Raw genomic sequence first — 20258 nt, 5'->3', positions numbered from 1 at the left:
GTGTGAACTCGCTAGTGTGTCAACAGGTTGGATAAATGAGTGAACCCCTTTCCACACTCGGAGCAGGTGAACACTTTCTCTCCAATGTGAATTCACTGGCGTACACTGAGGTGGAATGAAGGCTGAATCTCTTTACACAGGAAGTACAGCGGAATGGCCTCTCCTTTTGTGAATTCGCTGGTGTTTCAGCAGGGTGGATAACTGAGTGAATCCCTTCCCACACTGGGAGCAGGTGAATGGTCTCTCCCCAGTGTGAACTCGCTGGTGTCTTAGCAGGTGGGATAGCTGAATGAATCCCTTCCCACACTTGGAGCAGGTGAATGGCCTCTCCCAAGTGTGAATTCGCTGGTGTGTCAGCAGATAGGATGACCGAGTAAATTTCTTCCCACACTCGGAGCAGGTGAATGGCCTCTCTCCAGTGTGAATTCGCTGGTGTCTCAGCAGGTTGGATGACTGAGTGAATTTCTTCCCACACTCGGAGCAGGTGAATGGTCTCTCTCCAGTGTGAATTCGCTGGTGTTTCAGCAGGTTGGATGACTGAGTGAATTTCTTCCCACACTCGGAGCAGGTGAACGGCCTCTCCCCAGTGTGAATTCGCTGGTGCGTCAGCAGGTCAGAGGATGCAGTGAATCCTTTCCCACACACCGTGCAGGTAAATGGTCTCTCTCCACTGTGAACTTGCTGGTATTTCAACAGGTTTGATGACTGAATGAATCCCTTCCCACACTCGGAGCAGGAGAATGGTCTCTCCCCAGTGTGAATTCGCTGGTGATTCAGCAGGGTGGATAACTGAGTGAATCCCTTCCCACACTCGGAGCAGGTGAACGGCCTCTCCCCAGTGTGACTGCGTTGATGGATTTCCAGTTCAGATGGACGATTGAATCCCTTCCCACAATCACCACATTTCCACGGTTTCTCCATGGTCCAGGTGTCCCTGTGTCTCTCTCTGTTCGATGATCAGTTGAAGCCTAGTCCACACAAAGAACACGTGTACAGTTTCTCCCCACTGTGAAAGGTGTGATGTTTTTTCAGGCTGTGTAACTGGTTGAAGCTCTTTCCACAGTCAGTTCACTGGAACACTCTCATTCGGGTGTGTGTGTGTCTTGGTGCTTTTCCAGTCACACTGATGTTTGAAATCTTTTCCCACAGACAGAACTGACAAACATTTCTCCCTCCACATTCAAAGACTGATGATATTCAGGTTCTGCTGAATCGAGTGACTGTCAGATCTTGAAGTGATGTTTGGTTTGAAGATCCCCCTCTGTAAATCCTCTTCTTCCGATACCCTGTAAAAGGAGTTTACAAAAGTCATCACTGTCAGTACAGGATAGAAATTCAGAACAGACAATTCTCGTTTCTGTGGAACATTTTTTCCTCCCTTGTTCCCTCAAAGCTGCAAATCCCCGTCCTACACACTCTCCCTCTTCCAGGTGCTGAAATCCAAACAGAGTTTTGGACAATTATTTTTGTATCTTTTCAACAGATTTCTACAACTGAAGATAACAATATGTTTCATCATTCACTTCAGTCATTACTCGTGACAAAACATTAATCTGAAACCCCCTGACCGACCATACAGAATAGCAGATGTTAACCTTGTGTCCAAAACGTACTGGAGGTTTCATGAGTGATTGTGAAGGTGGTTTCTCCAAACCTCCCAGGGTTTCCTTCTTTCCTTCTCTCCCTCTCTAACTGAGTTAAAACTGGGATCAGTCTTATGCCCCATTCTGGTTCCTGCTTCTCTTCGTGATGACTAATTTCCTCCAGTTAAACACTGAGAAGACTGAAGACACTGTTTTCAGTCCCTGCTCCAATCTCCATTTCCCAGGTACCAACTCCATCCCTCTCCCTGGGAACAGTCTGAGATTAAACCAGTCTGTTCACAACCTCGGTGTTAAATTTGATCTCGAAAGGAGCTGCTGACCTCATGTCTGTGCCATCACTAAGATCGCCTGTTTCTACCTCCGTAATATCACCCGACCTCACCCCTGTCTCAGGAGTGTCTCATCTGCTGCTGAAACCCTTATCACTGCCATTTTTATCTCCAGACTCGACCATTCCAACACACTCCTGGCTGGTCTCTCACATTCTACCCTCTGTAACCTTGAAGACATCCATATTTTTGCTGTCTGTGTCTTCACTCACAGCGAGTCCCGTTCCCTGACCTTCCTTGGCTCCCGTTCAAGGAGCAACTCAATTTTAAAATTCTTATCCTTGTTTTCAAATCCCCCAATGGCCTCCTCTCTGTGGCTCCTGCAGACCCACAACCCTCTATGATATCTGCACTGCTCTAATTCTAGCGTACCCTGTTTTATTTGCTCCACCATTAGTGTCCGTGCCTTCAGTTCCCTCGACCCCAAGCTCTGAGATTCTCTCCCTCTGTCTACCACACTTTCCCCCTTTATCTTGTACTCATCAGGATAGAGGGAAGAATACCAAATTTCAAAAATTATCAGTCAGGCTTTTAATGTGGCTGACTTACACTTGCTAGAAGCTACGTATGTTCATCCACAGGGACCTGTCCTCTGCAGACAGAAGGAACAAGTCCAGGCACGGGGCCTATTGTGGAATTAAACAAAAGCAGAGGGGATTACAGCTCCTGGCTGTATTGTCCATGGCAACAACCAATCAAAGCTGACGGGCCAACCAATCAGCACCCTTTTCTCGTGCAGTATAAATTGTGGTTCCCTTTGAAATTTGGGATTCTTGTGTCTGTCCTGGTGAGTGCAACAGGAAAAGCTTTGACAGCTTGTCTCTTTTTTCGTTAATAATCAAATTCCGTACAAACAAGTGACTATTTAAGTATTTTGGTCACCTCCTTCTGTGTCTGAATGTTATACTTTATTTTATAATTTCCCTGTGAAGCTCACTGGGATGATTTATGATGTTAATAGAAGTTGTTGTTGTTTCTGACTGTTACCCTGATCTCCTGTTTTACAACAACCCATTGATTTCACACCAAACTCTATCTCTGATTTATTGTCCTTCCTGCGGGTCATTCATCCGGGCCTGCAGCCTCTGTAAAGATGGCGCCCACGCATGCTCCCTGTTGCACATTGCCCCCTATAAAGATGGTGACCGCACATGCGCTCTGCTGCTCCTTGCCCCCTATAAAGTTGGCGGCCGTTAACTCGGGCCTACTTCCGGAGAAATTACCTAATCTGTGTTTGGAAGGATGGTTCCTTATTGAGGGTTTAGGACAGAGACCGTGAATTCATAAAGCCTCCCAACTTACCCGCCAGCCCTATCTATGGTCACGGGTTTTTTTTTCCAGCTCTCAGTCCGCGCTCGGTCTTTGTAAATCCCGCGCTCGGTCTTTGTACATCCCGCATTTTAAATCCGCTCGCTCCAGCTCTCTTCACGCCTGATTTCACGCTCTACGCATGCTCCAGCTCACAATGATTGACGGCAGCTCCAGACCAATAGGGAGAGGGGGCGGGACTGGAGGACCAGCGGGAGCGGCTGTTCCTCCGGCCAATCGCAGTGAATGAGGGGCGTGGCCGGGCTTGAATTGGAGCATGCGCAGCGCGTGTGGGGATCGGGATCAAGGCGGTCGGGTTGAAAGTCCAGCGGCTGAGAAAGGGCCGAGTGCAGGAGAGGAATGGAGCCGGAGGGTGGACTGGGAGGATTCACAAACACCCGGTGTAGGACTCCAAACCCGGATTACAAACTCCCGGAGCCCAGTTTACACCGAGTGTTTGGAAACTCCTTTTCCAGGGGGTTAGAAGGGGAGGATTTACACACAGCAAACTCCAACCCAGAGAAATGTTTGTCTCTTAATTTCTATCCTGGACTAACAGGGATGGATTTTTTATAGTCTCCTTTGTACAGGGTTTTCAATGGGACGGATTTGGAGACGGGGAAATTCAAACCAAACTTCACATCAAAATCTAACAGAGTCATTCGATTCCTCAGGACCTGAATATCATCGGACTTTGATTGTGGAAGGAAAAAAGTTTGTCTGTTCTGTTTGTGGGAAAAGCACCGACATTTTCAAAATCCTGGTTAGACTGCACCTGAACCACTGTAATAACAATAAAAAAATGCTGGAAGTACTCAGCAGGCCTGGCAGCATATGTGCAGCGAAACAGAGTTAATATTTCGAGTCAACATGACCTTTCATCAGGACAGGAATACTGTGTTCAGTTCTGGGCATCACACTTTAGGAAGGATAGACTATATTGGCCTTAGTTGGAGAGCAGTGCAGATGTACCTGAATAACAACTGGACTCCAAGGGATAAATTATGAGGAGTGGTCAAACAAATGCATCAGAGTAATTGCAGCACAGATAGAGGCCATTCAGCCCATTGAGTCAATGCCAGCTCTCTGTAGAGCAGTCCAGTCTGTCTCATTGCCCCACTGTGTCTTCAACCCCCTGCATGTTTATTTCTCTTAAATGCTGGTCCAATTTAATTTTAAAGCATTTATCATGTCTGCTTCCAGCCTGCTCGTAGGCAGTGAGTTCTGTGTTATTACCACATGTTGTGTAAAATATTCCTCCCTGCATTTGCCCTGTATCGTTTGCCTATAACCTTCAATCTGTGTCCCCCTAATCTTTGTACCGTCACCAGATGGAATCAACATTTTCTTTGTCCACCTTATCTTAACCTGTCACAATCTTGTTCACCTCTATCCAATCTCCCCTCAACTCTGTAACTCCAAGAAGAACAACTTCAGCTTCTCCAATCTCACTTTGTAACCGAATTCCCTTTTTCCTGGAACCATTCTGGTAAATCTCCTCCGCATCCTCTCAAGGACCCTCACCCCTTTCCTAAAGTGTGGAGACCAGAACTGGATGCAATACTCCTGTTGTGACCTAACCAGAGCTTTATGACGGGTCAGCTTATTTTCCCTGTGTTTATACACATTAAATCTGCTTATGAAGCCCACGATCTCATATATTTTGCGAACTGCTCTCTCAATATGTCCTTTCGCCTTCAAATGTGTGCACATCAACCCCAGGTCCCCCAGTCCCTACACACCCTTTAGGACTGTACCATTGAGTACCCTATTCATTCTGCCAATATTCATCATCTCACGGTGAGGTTTGTATTCCATGGAATTTAGAAGATTGAGGAGGATTTTCTCGAAGTTTTCATGATATAAATTGGACATGGTGTGGTAGATAGAAGGGAACAATTTCCATTGGTTGGGGAATCCAGGACTGAGGAACATAGTCTAAAACTTAGAGCCAGAACTTTCAGGGGTGAGATTAGGAAAATCTTCTTCAGAAAAAGTTGGGAGAAGTTTGGAATTCTCTTCCTGAATTAGCAGTTCATGCTTGATCAATGTTCAGTTTCAATCTGGCATTGATAGATCCTTCCTAACACAAGGTATAAATCAAGGGACAGGAGAAAAAGGGTCACAGATCAGCCGTGATCTGATTGCATAGTGGGACAGACTCGAGGGGCTAAATGGCCAACTCCTAGAATCATCGAAACTTAGAGCACAGAAGGAGGCCATTCAACCCTTTGTGCTTGTGCTGTCTCTTTGAAAGAGCAGTTGTATTCGTCCCACACACCCACTTTCTATTTGTAACCCTGTAAGTTCCTCAATCCCAAATCCCTGTCAACTCCCTTTTAAAATTCCTGATAGAATCAGGTTCCAGCACCTTTCCAGGTAGAATGTTCCAGATCCTGACAACTCACTGTTGGTGCAGAAACTGCTGAACTCGATGTTGAGTGTGGAAGGTTGTAAAGTGCCGAATTGAAAGATGAGCTGCTGTTCCTCGAGTCCCCATTGAGCTTCATTGAAACATTGCAGGAGGCCGAGGACAGAGAGGTCAGAGTGGGAGTGGGGCGGAGAATTAAAATGACAAGTGACCAGAAGCTTAGGGTCAAGCTGACAGACTGAACGGAGGTTCTTCCACAAAGTGATCACCCAATCTGTGTTTGGTCTTCCCAATGTAGAGCAGATCACATCGTGAGCAATGAATACAGTAACTAAACTGCAAGAAGTACAAATAAATCACTGTTTGGTTTCATCTTGCACAACCTTGAGAACAGCCTGAATGAAGATACTTTACTTGAAGAATAAAGGTTAAAATATAATTACATTGTCTATCTCAGGGTGTAATCCAAGAACAACACCTTGTATTTACAGGAAGGGTTGTGGGGCTGGAGGAGGTGACAGAGATACTGAGGACAAAAACAGAATTACCTGGAAAAACTCAGCAGGTCTGGCAGCATCGGCGGAGAAGAAATCAGTTAACGTTTCGAGCCTTCATGGCTCTTTGGCAGAACTGAGGATCCGGTTGACATTGTCTTTCTCACCGGTGTCAAATTAATTTTCCATGGTGGCTCTGATCCAATATCCTGACACTGGGTGAGGGCCACATTCAGCAGAATTTATAAAAATGGAACTAGATACAAATAAACTATATCAGTATTTACTGACACCTCGGTTTTATTTATTGTTCCTGCTGCTCCCGGTACCCGGCATCTCTTCGCTTGAACCATCACATCAACACTCGGGGAAAATGACTGGGCTGAGGCCTGTCTCAGATAAAAACACGAGGACCACTTGTCACCACAGAATCTGTCGCGGAAAAACGGAGTGAACACTCAGAACCTGGAGGTTTATCTAGGAAGTCTTTATTAAAGTCGTGATATCACAGAGAGCCTAGTCGCATACAACGGAGCGAACCAGTCTCTGCCTAACACCTCTTTACACACATAGATATAGCAAAAGGTTCGTGACAGAAACTTGGGCAATTACAATAGTTTCAAATGGTTTCAAAAGATAGCGATCAGTGTTAATGGCTTAACGATTAGACAGGACAATGTCAATGGTTTAGCAAATAGACAGGACAATGTCAATGATTTAGCAAATAGACAGGACAATGTCAATGGTTTAGCAAATAGACAGTGATAATTGGTTACATATCCTGGGCAATGCACACACACAATAGTTTTTTTCTCTTAGATTTTGCCACCGTATCTGACATCCAGAGCCCCTTAGTCTGGGAAGGTAGCACTGGCCCTTTGATTTGCTAATTTATGTGCTGGCTGCGTGACTGTTTGGGGACAGTCTACAGTAAATTACATTATACATGTATTTTAAGTTTATTTCTCTCACAAATATAGGTGTATTTTATTTCATTCACAATTGTACGTGTATTTTATTTCATTCACAATTATACGTGTATTTTATTTCATTCACAATTATACGTGTATTTTATTTCATTCACAATTGTACGTGTATTTTATTTCATTCACAATTATAAGTGTATTTTATTTCATTCCCAATTACACACGTATTTTATTCCTCCACAGTCCCTCCTTGTTAATCTTTTCTTTTAGATTAACACCAGTGAGGAATAATATCTTCATCATCATACGGGGGTTCATAACCATGAGGAAAAGGCCGGTCCCTGGCGGGGTAAACTTTCTCTCCCCACCAGTGGGCTTCGCTGGGGCCAGTGTGCATCATTTGGGTAATGATTGGGGCACCCCCTAATCCAGTGGAGACACTATTGATAATCTGGGAGCAGCAAATCCATAAAGTAACACACGCACAGCACCCTATGATACATGCTACGACTATCCCAATTAAAAAGTATAGCAACCAACTTCCCCAACCGGAAAACCAACCTAGTATTGTAGACCACTGAGAATCTTTTTTATAAAAATCGCTCGAACTTTCCCCAGCCTTCTTTATTTCTTGTACCTTGTCCATGACATGCTTTCCCAAGTCAGTGATATTTTCAGAGACATCGGGGACATAAGTGCAGCACTCTGAGCCTATCATAGCACAAGTGCCACCTTTTTCAGCTAGAAGGAAGTCAAGGGCCATCCTGTTTTGTAATACGGTTAGGCATAATGCTATCATTTCAGTGGTGCTGGCTGAGATCTGCTCCTGTGTTTTAATCGGAGCATCAGCCATTGAATTAGCGACTTTTTCAAGCGCAGCTGCCAGGTTGATAATTTCACGTGAATTACGAGCTGATCCATAAGGGGGCAAAGCAATCATCCAGAATCGTTCAGATTCTGAGATGCCACGGCGATGTAGGCGCCGATGTGGGTGCATATCTGATTTACCTAATTGGTGAAGATAGGGATTTAAGTATGCTAGGTAGCAACAGCCACTCCAGGTGGGAGTGGTTTTGTTCTTTTCCGAATTTCCTACAGACATATTAGAGGAAAAGGACAGCTGAGGCATCCCAGGCAACCAGGGGTAAGCTTTATCTCCACAAACCCAATATGTACCATTAAGAGGGTCTGGTGGATGTTCAGCACCGGCGGACTTTCGGACAGATAGGCCAAAGATGTATGATACTGTAGTATGACAGGAGCTTCGTCCCAGATCATAAGTACTGAGTGTAAGGTTGGAACACCAGCAGGTGGCGTTTACCGGCTCTAGTGGGGGTCTAATTCTAATCCCATGTTCTGTATAGTTCCACCCATTGGCAGGTGGAGAGCGACGGAACCAACCCCTAAACATATTGTGCTGCGGTGTTACAATATCAAAAGTTCGAACGTCAGCATACTCAGTGTCATTTAGAGGAACAACACGCCAATTACCCATCTCTCCCCCATGTTGGGGAGTCTGGGCACATATCCAACAGGCACCCGGACCTACCTCTCTAGCATAGGTGCGGCATAGAGACAATAAGGTGTTTGGGTGAGGGTCCCTTGGGCATACTCTGCGGAATATAACAAAGAACAATATCCTATACATAATGCAAGTTAAATCACTTAGTAACAGTTGCTATTCTGTCGCCAGACAATGTTTTTTACGGCGGGTGACATGGATCCAGTCTTCCTTCCCTTTAACCTTCAAAGCTGTCCGAGCTGTTGGCAACACGAGGTAGGGTCCTTTCCACCTAGGAGAAAGAGACTCTTTATTTAGATTTTTTACATACACTTGATCACCTGGCTGGAAGTTGTGTATAGGAGTATCTTCTGCGGTCACCTGACCCTTTCATGCAATTCAGCTGCAGTTTTGCATAGTGCTTAGGCGTAAGCCAAAGTCTGTTCATCATTCCAAACTAAGGCTAATTTTTCGGCACATACAGGGGGCTGGGCTCCACTAGTCATAAGAGCTTCATGGGGCGTTATTCCAGTGGCTCTATTTTTTCTATTTCACATAGCATAAAGCACTACTGGGAGTGCTTCTGGCCACGGGAGTTTATTATCCTGACAAACTTTAGACAGGGCGTTTTTTAATTCCCCAGTTACCCTTTCTACCATCCCTGAGGACTGTGGCTGTTAGGGAATATGCAATCTCCACTGAAATCCCATAACCTGCACGAAGTCCTTTAGTATCTTTCCGGTAAAGTGAGTCCCTCGGTCACTATTTATTCCCATAGGTATTCCGTATCTAGGTATTATTTCTTTCCACAATATTTTCACTACCGTTCGAGCATCATCTTTTCGTGTGGGATAAGCTTCTACCCATCGGGTGAACATGTCTACTATCACTAACATATACTTATATCCCAAGGCCGGGGGCATATGTACAAAATCAATCTGTAAATTTTCGAAGGGTATCTTGAGCATCGGGAGGTGATCATACATGGCTGCTGGCCCTTTGTTATTCTGCTGGCAAATTGAACAAGAGTGAGTGATTTTTTGTATGGTTGGGGTTATGCCTGGCGCAAACCATTGTTGGTTAATCACATGTTGCATCCCTCCTTTGCCCATGTGTGCCTATGCATGCACTAGGCAATACAGGGGCAAAAACAGACTTCGGGGACAGACCACTCGTCCATCCGGATGAAACCAAAATCCTTCCTTAGTACTGCATTGTGCCCGTTCCCATGTCCGCTTTTCCTGTTGAGTAGAGTTTTGTTGCGCTATCTGTAGTTCAGAAGACTCTAAAACAGGGATGGGAGGGTGGCTGGAGACGCGGAGAGCTTGCAGGAGAGGTACTTGTGCAGCAGCTACTCCTTTGGCTGCCTGGTCAGCGTGGGCATTCCCTTTGGAGACATCATCAGTTAAATTAGTGTGTGCTTCACATTTAATAATTGCAAGGTGCTTGGGCAATTGAATTGCATCGAGGAGGTTTAATACAAGTTGGGAATACTTGATGGACTTTCCCGCTGATGTAATAAAACCCCGATTTTTCCATATCTGTCCGAAATCATGCACTACACCAAAGGCATAGCGGGAATCGGTGTAAATATTGGCTGCCTGATCACCGGCCAGGATGCAGGCTCGGGTGAGGGCAAAAAGTTCCGCTGTCTGCGCTGAAGTGCCAGGGGGCAATGCATAGGCTTCCACAGTGCAGTGCGGGTCCACGATGGCATAACCGGCGAGGAGTAAATAGTCTCTTGGTCGATGAGAAGAGCTGTCAGTGTAAAAGATAACATCTGGATCGAGCAGGGGGTCTATCCGCAGATCCACCCTGGGGGAAGTGGACTGTTCGACCACTGTGAGGCAGCCATGCTCTGCATCGGTTGAGGGCTCCGGCACAAAGGTGGCAGGATTATTGCAGGTGATCGGCAGTAGGTGTAATTGGGGTGTGATAGCAAAATTACTCCGTATCCTGTACGTCGTGAGGCAGTAAAATGTTGTGTAGCGGCAGAGTTTAAAAGTAACATGACAGCATGGGGTACTCGCACCTGACAAGGGTGGTCGAGGACCAACAGTAAAGACTTTTCGACCATGGCAGCAGTGGCTGCGATGGCACGGAGACAAGCAGGCATTCCCAGTACTACAGCAGGCAGAGCCGTAGAGTAGTAAGCAACTGACCTCCTTCCTCCTCCATGGTCCTGTATAAGCACTCCCGTGGAGATTCCTTCCTTCTCACAGACGTGCAACTGAAAAGGGTGCGCATAGTTAGGTAGCCCCAAAGCCCGGGCTGTTGTTACAGCTGTCTTGAGGGCTCGGAATGCTGACTCCCGTTCTGGAGTCCATTGAACGAGTGCGGGTGCTTCTTTCAGAGTAGCAGCACAGAGGACAGCATCATGCAGGCGATAATCGGGTATCCATTGTCGACAATAGCCAACCATGCCTAGAAAAGAAAGGACTTCCTTTTTAGTCTTCGGAGGGGGTATTCGTAGGATAGCCTGCACTCGCTCAGGTCCTATTTGCCGAGTTCCAGCCTTCAAGGTGAATCCCAGGTACTGGACTTGTGACTGGCAGAACTGTAGTTTAGACCTCGATACCCTGTGGCCTCTTGTAGCTAAGAATTGGAGCAAAGTCACTGAGTCCTCTACACAGTTTTCCAGGGTAGGTGAGGCCACTAAAAGGTCATCTGCATATTGTATCAGGGTAGAGTTTCCATTCAGACAGCATTCTTCCAAATCACATTTCACAGCAGCTGCATACACAGCAGGGCTCTCTGTATACACTTGGGGAAGCCGTGTCCAGGTATATTGTCGTCCTTTATATGTAAAAGCAAACAAATACTGGCTATCCAGGGTGGAGAGGTATAGAGAAGAATGCAGAACACAAGTCAACTACAGTGTAAAGCGCAGCTTCAGACGGGATAGAAGATAGAATCACATTTACATCAGGCACCACCGGGGCTATGGGAGTCACGATGTTATTTACAGCTCGCAAGTCCTGCACAAAACGCCATTCATCTGGCCGTCCAACTTTAGGTATAGGCAGTATTGGTGTGTTACAGGTGCTGACAGTAGGCTTGAGAACCCCTTGTTGGAGCAGGGAGTCTATGACTGATGCGATGCCTGCCTCAGCTTCAGGGGTCAGTCGGTACTGTCGAACGCAGGGCAGCACAACATCCTTTCGTAGTATGACACGGTGGTCCGGGGCGGTGAGCACTCGGCCTACATGAGTATTGTGCAGGGCCCACAAATCGCTATTGATTATGTCCAAGGCTGGAGGGCCAACGAGGCTGGGCTGCTCAGGGGGCTGCTGCCGCTGAAATTCAGCAAGAGGGTCGATTAACTGACAGGAAATACCAGGGAGGTATATTCTACCCTCAGCAGGTCCAAACCATTCAAAAGATCCAATGCATTCAGAGGTCTCTCTCTACAGATTCTTCCAGACCTGCTGAGTGTTTCCAGTTTTTAATCTTTTCATTTCATGTTTTAAGCATTGCAGTAATTTTCGTTTCTCCATTCCAAGCACTCTACCTGACATTATTAATAATTCAATTCAGTTATTCATAAATTAATTTATCTGTATTTTATGTCTTGAAAACTGATTATTTATTGAACTATTTATCAGTTATCAGTGTCTTTAAATGTTATAATTTCACAACTCCTCACATTTTCCCCACACTTCCTGGCACTAATATTAAATCCTTAGTAATCTTAAATGGAAGGGTCAGCCCAGTATCGACAGACCAGTCAGTTTAACCTCTTGTGTGGGAAAGCATTTAGAAGCGGCAATTCAGTTTAAAATTAGGTCACTTGTACAATTTGTTCAGGACAATCGTGTTGAACTAAATTTCTTGAGTTTTTGATAAGGCAACAGAGAATGTTGATAAGGGTAACACGGTTGATGTGCACATGAACTGCTAAACGGCATTTGATACAGTGCCACGTAACAGGCGTGTCAGCAGAGTTAAAATCCATGGGGCAGAGGCAGCATTGGCTGTGTGACAGGCAACAACATGCATGGTGAACGGTTGCATTTTCAAATTGAGGAACAGTATACAGTGGGATCACAAGGGGTCGGTGGTCAGACCACTGATTTCTTGACATATATTAATGATCTAGACTTGTGTGTGCAGGGCTGCATTTCAAAATTTGCAAACAACACCAAATTTTCAAGTTGTGTTTACAGTGGGGAGGATGGTGATAAACCTCAAGAGGACATAGGTACGATGGTGGAATGGGCAGACAGGTGGCAGATAAAATTTCATTCAGAGAGGTGTGAAGCGATTCATTTTGGTAGGAAGAACAAGGAGAGGCAATATAAAATAAAGGATACAAGTGTAAAAATGTGCAGGAGCAGTTTAATCTGGGGCTTTATGTGCACAAATAATTGAAGATGGCGGGGCAGGCTGAGAAAGCAGTGAATAAAGCATGTGGAATCCTGGGCTTTATGAATACGGGAATAAAGTGCAAAATCAACCAAGTTACAATAAACCTGAATAAAACACTGCTTTGGACCCAACTGCAGCATTGTGTCCAATTCTGAGCTTTAGCAAGAATGTGAGAGTGTGGAGGAAAGATTCACAAGAGATCGGAACTTCAATTAGGCGAGGTGAAGTTGGTTTGTTATCCTTGGAAGGGGAACCGTTCCCTTGCAGCTTTTCTGGATCCTCTGTCTTCACTTCCTTCCGAAATTGTAATCATTCAGTGGCGGTGATGTTAAAAACTTTCTTTCATGGAATGTGGGCCAGCATTTGTTGCCCTTGAAGCAAGTGCTTGCCACACCATTTCAGAGGGTTATTAAGAGTAACCACATTTCAGTGTTGATCTGGAGTCACATGTAAGACCAGGTAAGGACAGCAGATTTCCTTCCCAAAAGGACATTAGTGAACCAGGTGGGTTTTTATGACAATTGACAATGGCTGAATTGTCGCCCTTATTGAGACTCGCTTTCAATTCCAGATTTAATAATTGATTTTAAATCCCACCAGCTGCTGTGGTGGGATTCGAACCCCTGTCCCCAGAGCATCAAGCTGGTTTTCTGGATTATTAGTCCAGTGACATTCCCACTGTGGCACCGTCTCCCCCAATTTATATTTTTATTTATTTTTAGCCAACAGTTTAGTATTTGTCAGTATTTTGTTCCGTGTGGTTTCTATTCGGAGTTTCAGACAGTTTCTGTGCCAAGTGGACGAGGTGTTTAAAGTTCATTCATTTGCCCCTTTTCCATCTCCAGGTCCGGGAAAGACACAGAGAATAATGTCCCCTCATTAAGTATCTATTGACGAGACTGAGATGGACAATTCCCAATCCCCATCTTTCCGGTGGATAATGGATGCTCTGTTACATTCAGGTTTCTCTATAATTTGATCGCTAATTTTATTGAGTTTTTATATATTTATTTTCCCCGAGACCCAGACCCAGGGTAACGGCCGCCATCCTGTTTCAGCAGGGCGCAGGGCGCATGCGCAGCCTTCTTGTGGATGTAACAGTGAGTGAGTCCATGGGACATTTACATATTCAGGGTGAGAGGTGCTGATCCTCAACCGCTGGCGATACTTCAGCCCCACAATCCTAATCTCTGGCTGCCCAGTGTAAAGGTGGGTGGTGGGGTGGTTAATGCTGGATAAATCAGAGAATCTTTTCCTGTAACTGTTTATGGGCCTGTTTAAAACAGGAATTTGCAGATCCAGGATGGGTGACACACATGGGGGTGGTCACACTTGCTGCCGACCTCTCTTCCATGGTCTTGTCCGTGCCCGCGGGTCCCTGGTGAGAGAACATGCAGTATCCACCGGTACGCTTGATACCTCCCACAAACGGTGGGCACCTCAGGGTACAGAGTGTCTCATAAACACTAGAAACAACATTCTGGTTTATTTAGGAAGGCTCCCTTTGCTTTTGCTGGGACTTTGTTGCTGATTTGAATTTCTTTCAGTTTGATTGGACCACATGTTTGGGTGAAGAATGTACCAAAGAAACTCGAATTTTCTGCTTTGAATTTCTATCCTGTACATACGGTGAATATTTTTGTAAACTCCTTTTGCAGGGTACAAGAGGGAGATAATTTGCAGATCGGAAACTCAAACCAAACATCACATCGAGATCTGACAGTGTCACTCGATTCAGCAGGAAACATAGAAAATAGGAGCAGGAGCAGGCCATTCGGCCCTTCGAGCCTGCTCCACCATTCATTATGATCATGGCTGATCATCCAACTCAATAACCTGCTCCCGCTTTCTCCCCATATCCTTTGATTCCTTTCGCTCCAACAGCCATTTGTAACTCCTTCTTGAAAACATTCAAGGTTTTGGCCTCAACTATTTTCTGTGGTAACGAATTCCACAGGCTCACCGCTCTCTGGGTGAAGAAATTTCTCCTCATCTCAGACCTAAAAGGTCTACTCCATATCCTCAGACTGTGACCCCTGGTTTGGACTCCCCCACCATCGGGAACATCCTTCCTGCTTCTCCCCTGCCTAGACCTGTGAGAATTTTATAGGTTTCTATGAGATCCCGCCTCATTCTCCTGAAGTCCAGCGACTATAATCCTAATCAACTCCATCTCTCTTCATATGTCAGTCCTGCCTTCCCAGGAATCAGTCTGGTAAACCTTCGCTACACTCTCTCTATAGCAAGAACATGCTACCTCAGATAAGGAGACTAAAACTGCACACAATATTCGATGTGTGGTCTCACCAAGGCCCCGTATAATTGCAGCAAGACATCCCTGCTCCTGTGCTTGAATACTTTCGCTATTAAGGCCAACATACCTTTTGGCTTCTTTACCGCCTGCTGCACCTGTATGCTTACCTTCAGCAACTGGTGTACGAGGACACCCACGTCTCGTTGCACATTCCCCTCTCTCAATTTATAGCCATTCAGATAATAATATTCCTTCCTGTTTTTGCTAACAAAGTGGATAACCTCATATTTATCCACATTATACTGCATTTGCAATGCATTTGCCCACTCACTCAGCTTGTCCAAGTCACACTGAAGCACCTCTGCATCCTCCTCACAGCTCACCCTCCCACCTAGCTTTTTGTCATCTGCAAATTTGGAGATATTACATTTAATTCCCTCATCTAAATCATTGATATATATTGTGAATAACTGGGGTCCCAGTACCTATACCTGCGGTACCCCACTAGTCACTGCCTGCCATTCAGAAAAAGACCCATTTATTCCTACTCTTTGTTTCCTGTCTGCCAACCAGTTTTCCATACCTCTCAATACACTACCTCCAATCCTATGTGCTTTAATTTTACATGCTGATCTCTTATGTGGGACTTTGTCGAAAGCCTTCTGAAAGTCCAAATAAACCACATCCACTGGCTCCCCCTCATCAACTCTACTAGTTTCATTCTCGAAACATTCCAGTAGATTTGTCAAGCATGATTTCCCTTTCATAAATCCACGCTGACTCTGTCCCATTCTGCCACTTTATTTTTCCAAGTGCTCAGCTATTAAATCTTTTATAATGGACTCTAGAATTTTCCACACTACTGACGTCAAGCTGACTGGTCTATAATTCCCGACGTTGGACCTGAATAACATTGATCTTTGACTGTGGAAGGAGAAATATTTGTCTCTTCTGTCTGTGGGAAAAGATTTCAAACGTCAGTGTGATTGGCAAAGCACCGAGACACAGACACGCCCGAGTGAGAGTGCTCCAGTGAACTGACTGTGGAAAGAGCTTTAATCTGTTACACTACCTGAAAAAAACATCTCACCATTCACAGCGGGGAGAAACTGTGCAAGTGTTCTGTGTGTGGACAAGGATTCAACTGATCGTCCAATATGGAGAGACACGGGGACACTGACACCATGGAGAAACCGTGGAAATGTGGGGACTGTGGGTTAGGATTCAGATCCCCATCTGAGCTGGAAACTCATCAGCGCACTCACACTGGGGAGAGGCCTTTCATCTGCTCCGAGTGTGGGAAGGGATTCACTCTACTAACCCACCTCACTTCACATCAACTTGTTTGCTCAGACATGAGACCTATTGAATTTTGCGACTATGAGAAGAGCTTTAAAAGCAAAAGGAATCTGCTGATACACCAGCGAGTTCACACTGGGAAGAGGCCACGAACCTGCACTGACTGTGGGAAGGGATTCACTCAGTTAAGTACCCTCACTTCACATCAACTTGTTCACTCTGACAAGAGACCTTTTAAATGTTCTGACTGTGAAAAGTGCTTCAAAAGCAGAAAGATTCTGCTGGCACACCAGCAAGTTCACACTGGGCAGAAACCATTCAACTGCTCCAAGTGTGGGAAGAGATTCACTCAACTAACCCAGTTCACATCACATCAACGTGTTCACTCTGAAAAGAAACCTTTTAAACGTGCCGACTGTGTGAAAAGCTATAAAAGCAAAATGGGTTTGCTGACACACTAGCAAGTTCACACTGGAGAGAGGCCTTTCTCTTGCTCCGTGTGTGGGAAGGAACCCCTCCGGCTGACACACCAGCGAGTTCACACTGGAGAAAGGCCATTCACCTGCTCCGTGTGTGGGAAGGGATTCAGTTATTAATCCACCCTGCAGACAGACCAATGTATTCACAAGTGACTCCCGGGGTTGGATTCTGCTGTTATTGTTGCTGCAAATCACATCCAGGACTGAACCATGCTCTTTCCGACAGTTGGGGTTTGTTTCTGCTGATGTTAATAATCCCTGTCACTGGGCTGGAGTTTAATATCCTGTAGAAAGCTTAAATCAATCAGCTTTATGTCAAACATTGTCGACATATTAGTCAAGGCATTGAATGCAAGAGCAGGGATGTTATGATGGAGCAGTATAAAGCATTAGTTAGCCCACATTTGGAGTACTCTGTGCAGTTCTGTTTGCCACACTATAGGAAGGATGTGATTGCAATGGAGAGGGTGCAGAGGAGATTCACTCAGGATGTTGCCTGGGCTGGAGAGTTTCAGCTATGAAGAGAGACTAGATAGGCTGGGGTTGTTTTCCTTGGAGCAGAGAAGGCTGAGGGGGTACCTGATAGAGGTGTACAAAATTATGAGGGGCATAGATAGGGCGGATAGGAAGACATTGTTCTCTTTAGTGGAGGGGTCAATACTCAGGGGGGCATAGATTTAAGTTAAGGGGCAGAAGGTTTAGAGGGGATTTGAGGATTTTCTTTTCACCCACAGGGTGGGGTCTATCTGGAACCTGTCGGTGAAGCCTACATTCCATGAATGAATTTTAAAAGAAAGACAACGCTTTCATCCCAGAAATCAACTGAGTGAACCTTCCCAGAAATGCTTCTAATACAACTCTATCCATCCTCAAGATTACCCATAACTATGTTATCATAAGGTGCGAATGGTATGAGCTGGAACTTGGTCTTTTTTATTTTTCAATCCATTTGCTAACAGAATCTGCCCCTCCCATCCCCAGATTCAGACAATGATTAACTGAGACTCAGTCTCTAATGGCGGCCTTAAAAGTGGATAAATCCCCAGGCCCAGGTGAAATGTGGGACTCAGTGCCTGAGGGAGTGGTAGAGGCAGGAACCCTCACAAGAGTTAAGAAGCATTTAGATGAACACTTGAAACACCACAGCTTACAGAGCTACGGGCCAAGTGGTAGAAAATTGATGAGAGTAGATGGGCTTTGATGATGACCACTGCAGGAATTCACCAAGGCTCCTTCGTCAGCACCATCCAAACCCATGATCACTACCATCTAGAAGGATAGGGCAGCAGATAGATGGGAACACAACCACCTGGAAATTCCCCTCCAAGTCAACCATCATCCTGAATTTGAAATATATTGCCAAACCTTCACTGTCGTTGGTTCAAAATCCTAGAAGTCCCTTCCTAACAGCATTGTGGGTGTAGCTACACCACATGGACTGCAGTGGTTCAAGAAGGCAGCTCATCACCACCTTCTCAAGTGGAACTAGCGGTGGGCAATAAATGCTGGCCCAGCCAGCGAAGCCCATATCCCATGAATGAAGAAGAAAAAACAGGGCATGAGTGATTATTGTGGCCAGTAGAATGACACAACGTTTTAAATTATCAATACAGTAAGACCTATTCCAGATAAAAATTGTCTCTCAAACATTCAGGAAAGAATTAAACACCTTGAACATATCAAAGTGAGTCAAATTAATTTGAAGAAGGAAATAGAATCTGGATTTAGAAAATATCCACGAAGAGGATGTAGGTTAACAGAGAGCTGAAGAATCCTTAAAGTCTGTGCATGAACTTTTGTTTGAACCAGGTGTAATTACAACATGTCAATAATTTAGAATTGTGTGGGATGATCAGCAGATGGGGAGGATTAATCTAAGTCGATAGTTATCACATTTTAGTGGAAAAGTTTTGACATTTATTCTTGGTGGCAGCTCAAGTGTTTGTGTAGCTGATTCTGATCATTCTAGTAGCTTTAGTATGTTATCTACAGTTTGTCATCAAGAAATTAGGAAAACAAGCTCGTAGCTTAGAAATAGTGAGGTTAGTCAGAAATCAGTTGTGAGAAGTCAGAAAGGATATTCCCTTCTCAAGGTGGAGAGATCTGTGAGAAATAATTGTCTAATTAACTTTATAAAATCTTCAGAAATTTAATGAACATTACAGAAATAGTTCTCTCTCTATCTTCCTTGTTTAGGAAGAAAGATTCCTGGGTTGATAAACATAGGACAACGTACCCTTATGATAACTCATCGGGATGGTCTCAGTAGTTAGGGGATGGAATTTATAGTGGTGATTGAAGACAATGGCTTTTGTCTTCAATTTTTAATTGGAGGAAATTTCTGCTCATCCAGTACTGGATGTGGGATAAGCAGCTTGATAATTTAGTAACAGTGGAGGAATGGAGAGGGATGGTGGTGAGGTAGAGCTGGGGGTTGTCAGTGTACATGTGTAAACTAACACGGTGCTTTTGGATGACGTCACCTAGTCGTAGCATGGAGATGGGAAATAGGAGGGGGCAAAGATAGATACTGCTTTTAGGATGGGTCAGGATGGTGGATTAAAAGGTGAGAGGGACAGTACCAGAAGAGAGAGACAAATCTGTGAATAATATCAGCTAACATGGAGAAGTTGGGTGATCAGTAGATCAGTGAGAGTGGGGTCAGTACAGCAGAAAGTGTGTCTCATGGACAAGATGAGCACTGAGAGGGCATGAGGGGAGATGGGAGAGAAACTGGAGAAAATGTGGGTTCAGGGTTCAGACAGATTGTCCCGGTGGGCTAGTGGAAGGGAGGGAAGCATCAGAGGCAGCTGATTGGATTTTCTCAATCTTAGTGACAAAGAAGCTCCATGGGCAGAATTTTGCCCTTGTTGTGCGGGCTTGGCGGGGGCGAGTGGGGCAGTCGGGAAGCTGACCGCTGCCTGCAATCAGGCCCGGAAGGCAATTTCATGCTGGGGGCCAATTAAGGCCTGTGCTGTGTGAAACGTGAGCAGCAGTGCTCAGCGCTGCCTGTGCGGGCGGGGGGAGGAGTGCGAGCTGGGCGAGTGTGACCTTTGTGCATGCACGCGAGAGCGAGCTACATAATCTCCCTGAGTCACAGAGCTGTCTCAGGGAGATGGATTGACTTGAAAAAATATAGACATAAATATTTTTTACAGGTTATGAAACATGTCCCCTCATGTCACTCTGTCACATGAGCAGGAAGATGTTCTGAATTAATAAGATAAAAGCAAAATACTGCAGAGCAGTACTGCTTCAAGGTAGGCATTCCTGGAAGAGAGTGGCAGTGAATTAAATAAGATAAAAGCAAAATACTTTTGCAAAA

General features: G+C 45.1%; 2 protein-coding genes across 3 annotated transcripts in view; one reads left to right on the top strand and one right to left on the bottom strand.

Annotated features, from left to right (window-relative positions):
- Window positions 1-20258, top strand: part of LOC144673177 (uncharacterized) — a 273637-nt gene that overhangs the window by 175934 nt on the left and 77445 nt on the right. The window lies entirely within an intron of this gene.
- The window catches only part of LOC144673184 (uncharacterized), a 110753-nt gene that overhangs the window by 71239 nt on the left and 19256 nt on the right, over window positions 1-20258 (bottom strand). Inside the window, exon 4 of the mRNA XM_078535149.1 lies at window positions 203-829. Coding sequence (XP_078391275.1) covers window positions 203-829 — 627 coding nt within the window. The remainder of the gene's footprint in view (window positions 1-202; window positions 830-20258) is intronic.

This window comes from Cetorhinus maximus, unplaced genomic scaffold (assembly GCF_964194155.1).
Source record: "Cetorhinus maximus unplaced genomic scaffold, sCetMax3.hap1.1 HAP1_SCAFFOLD_306, whole genome shotgun sequence".
Taxonomy (NCBI): Eukaryota; Metazoa; Chordata; class Chondrichthyes; order Lamniformes; family Cetorhinidae; genus Cetorhinus; species Cetorhinus maximus.
The sequence above is the reverse complement of the archived record's forward strand: the minus strand, read 5'-3'. Positions and strand labels throughout refer to the sequence as shown.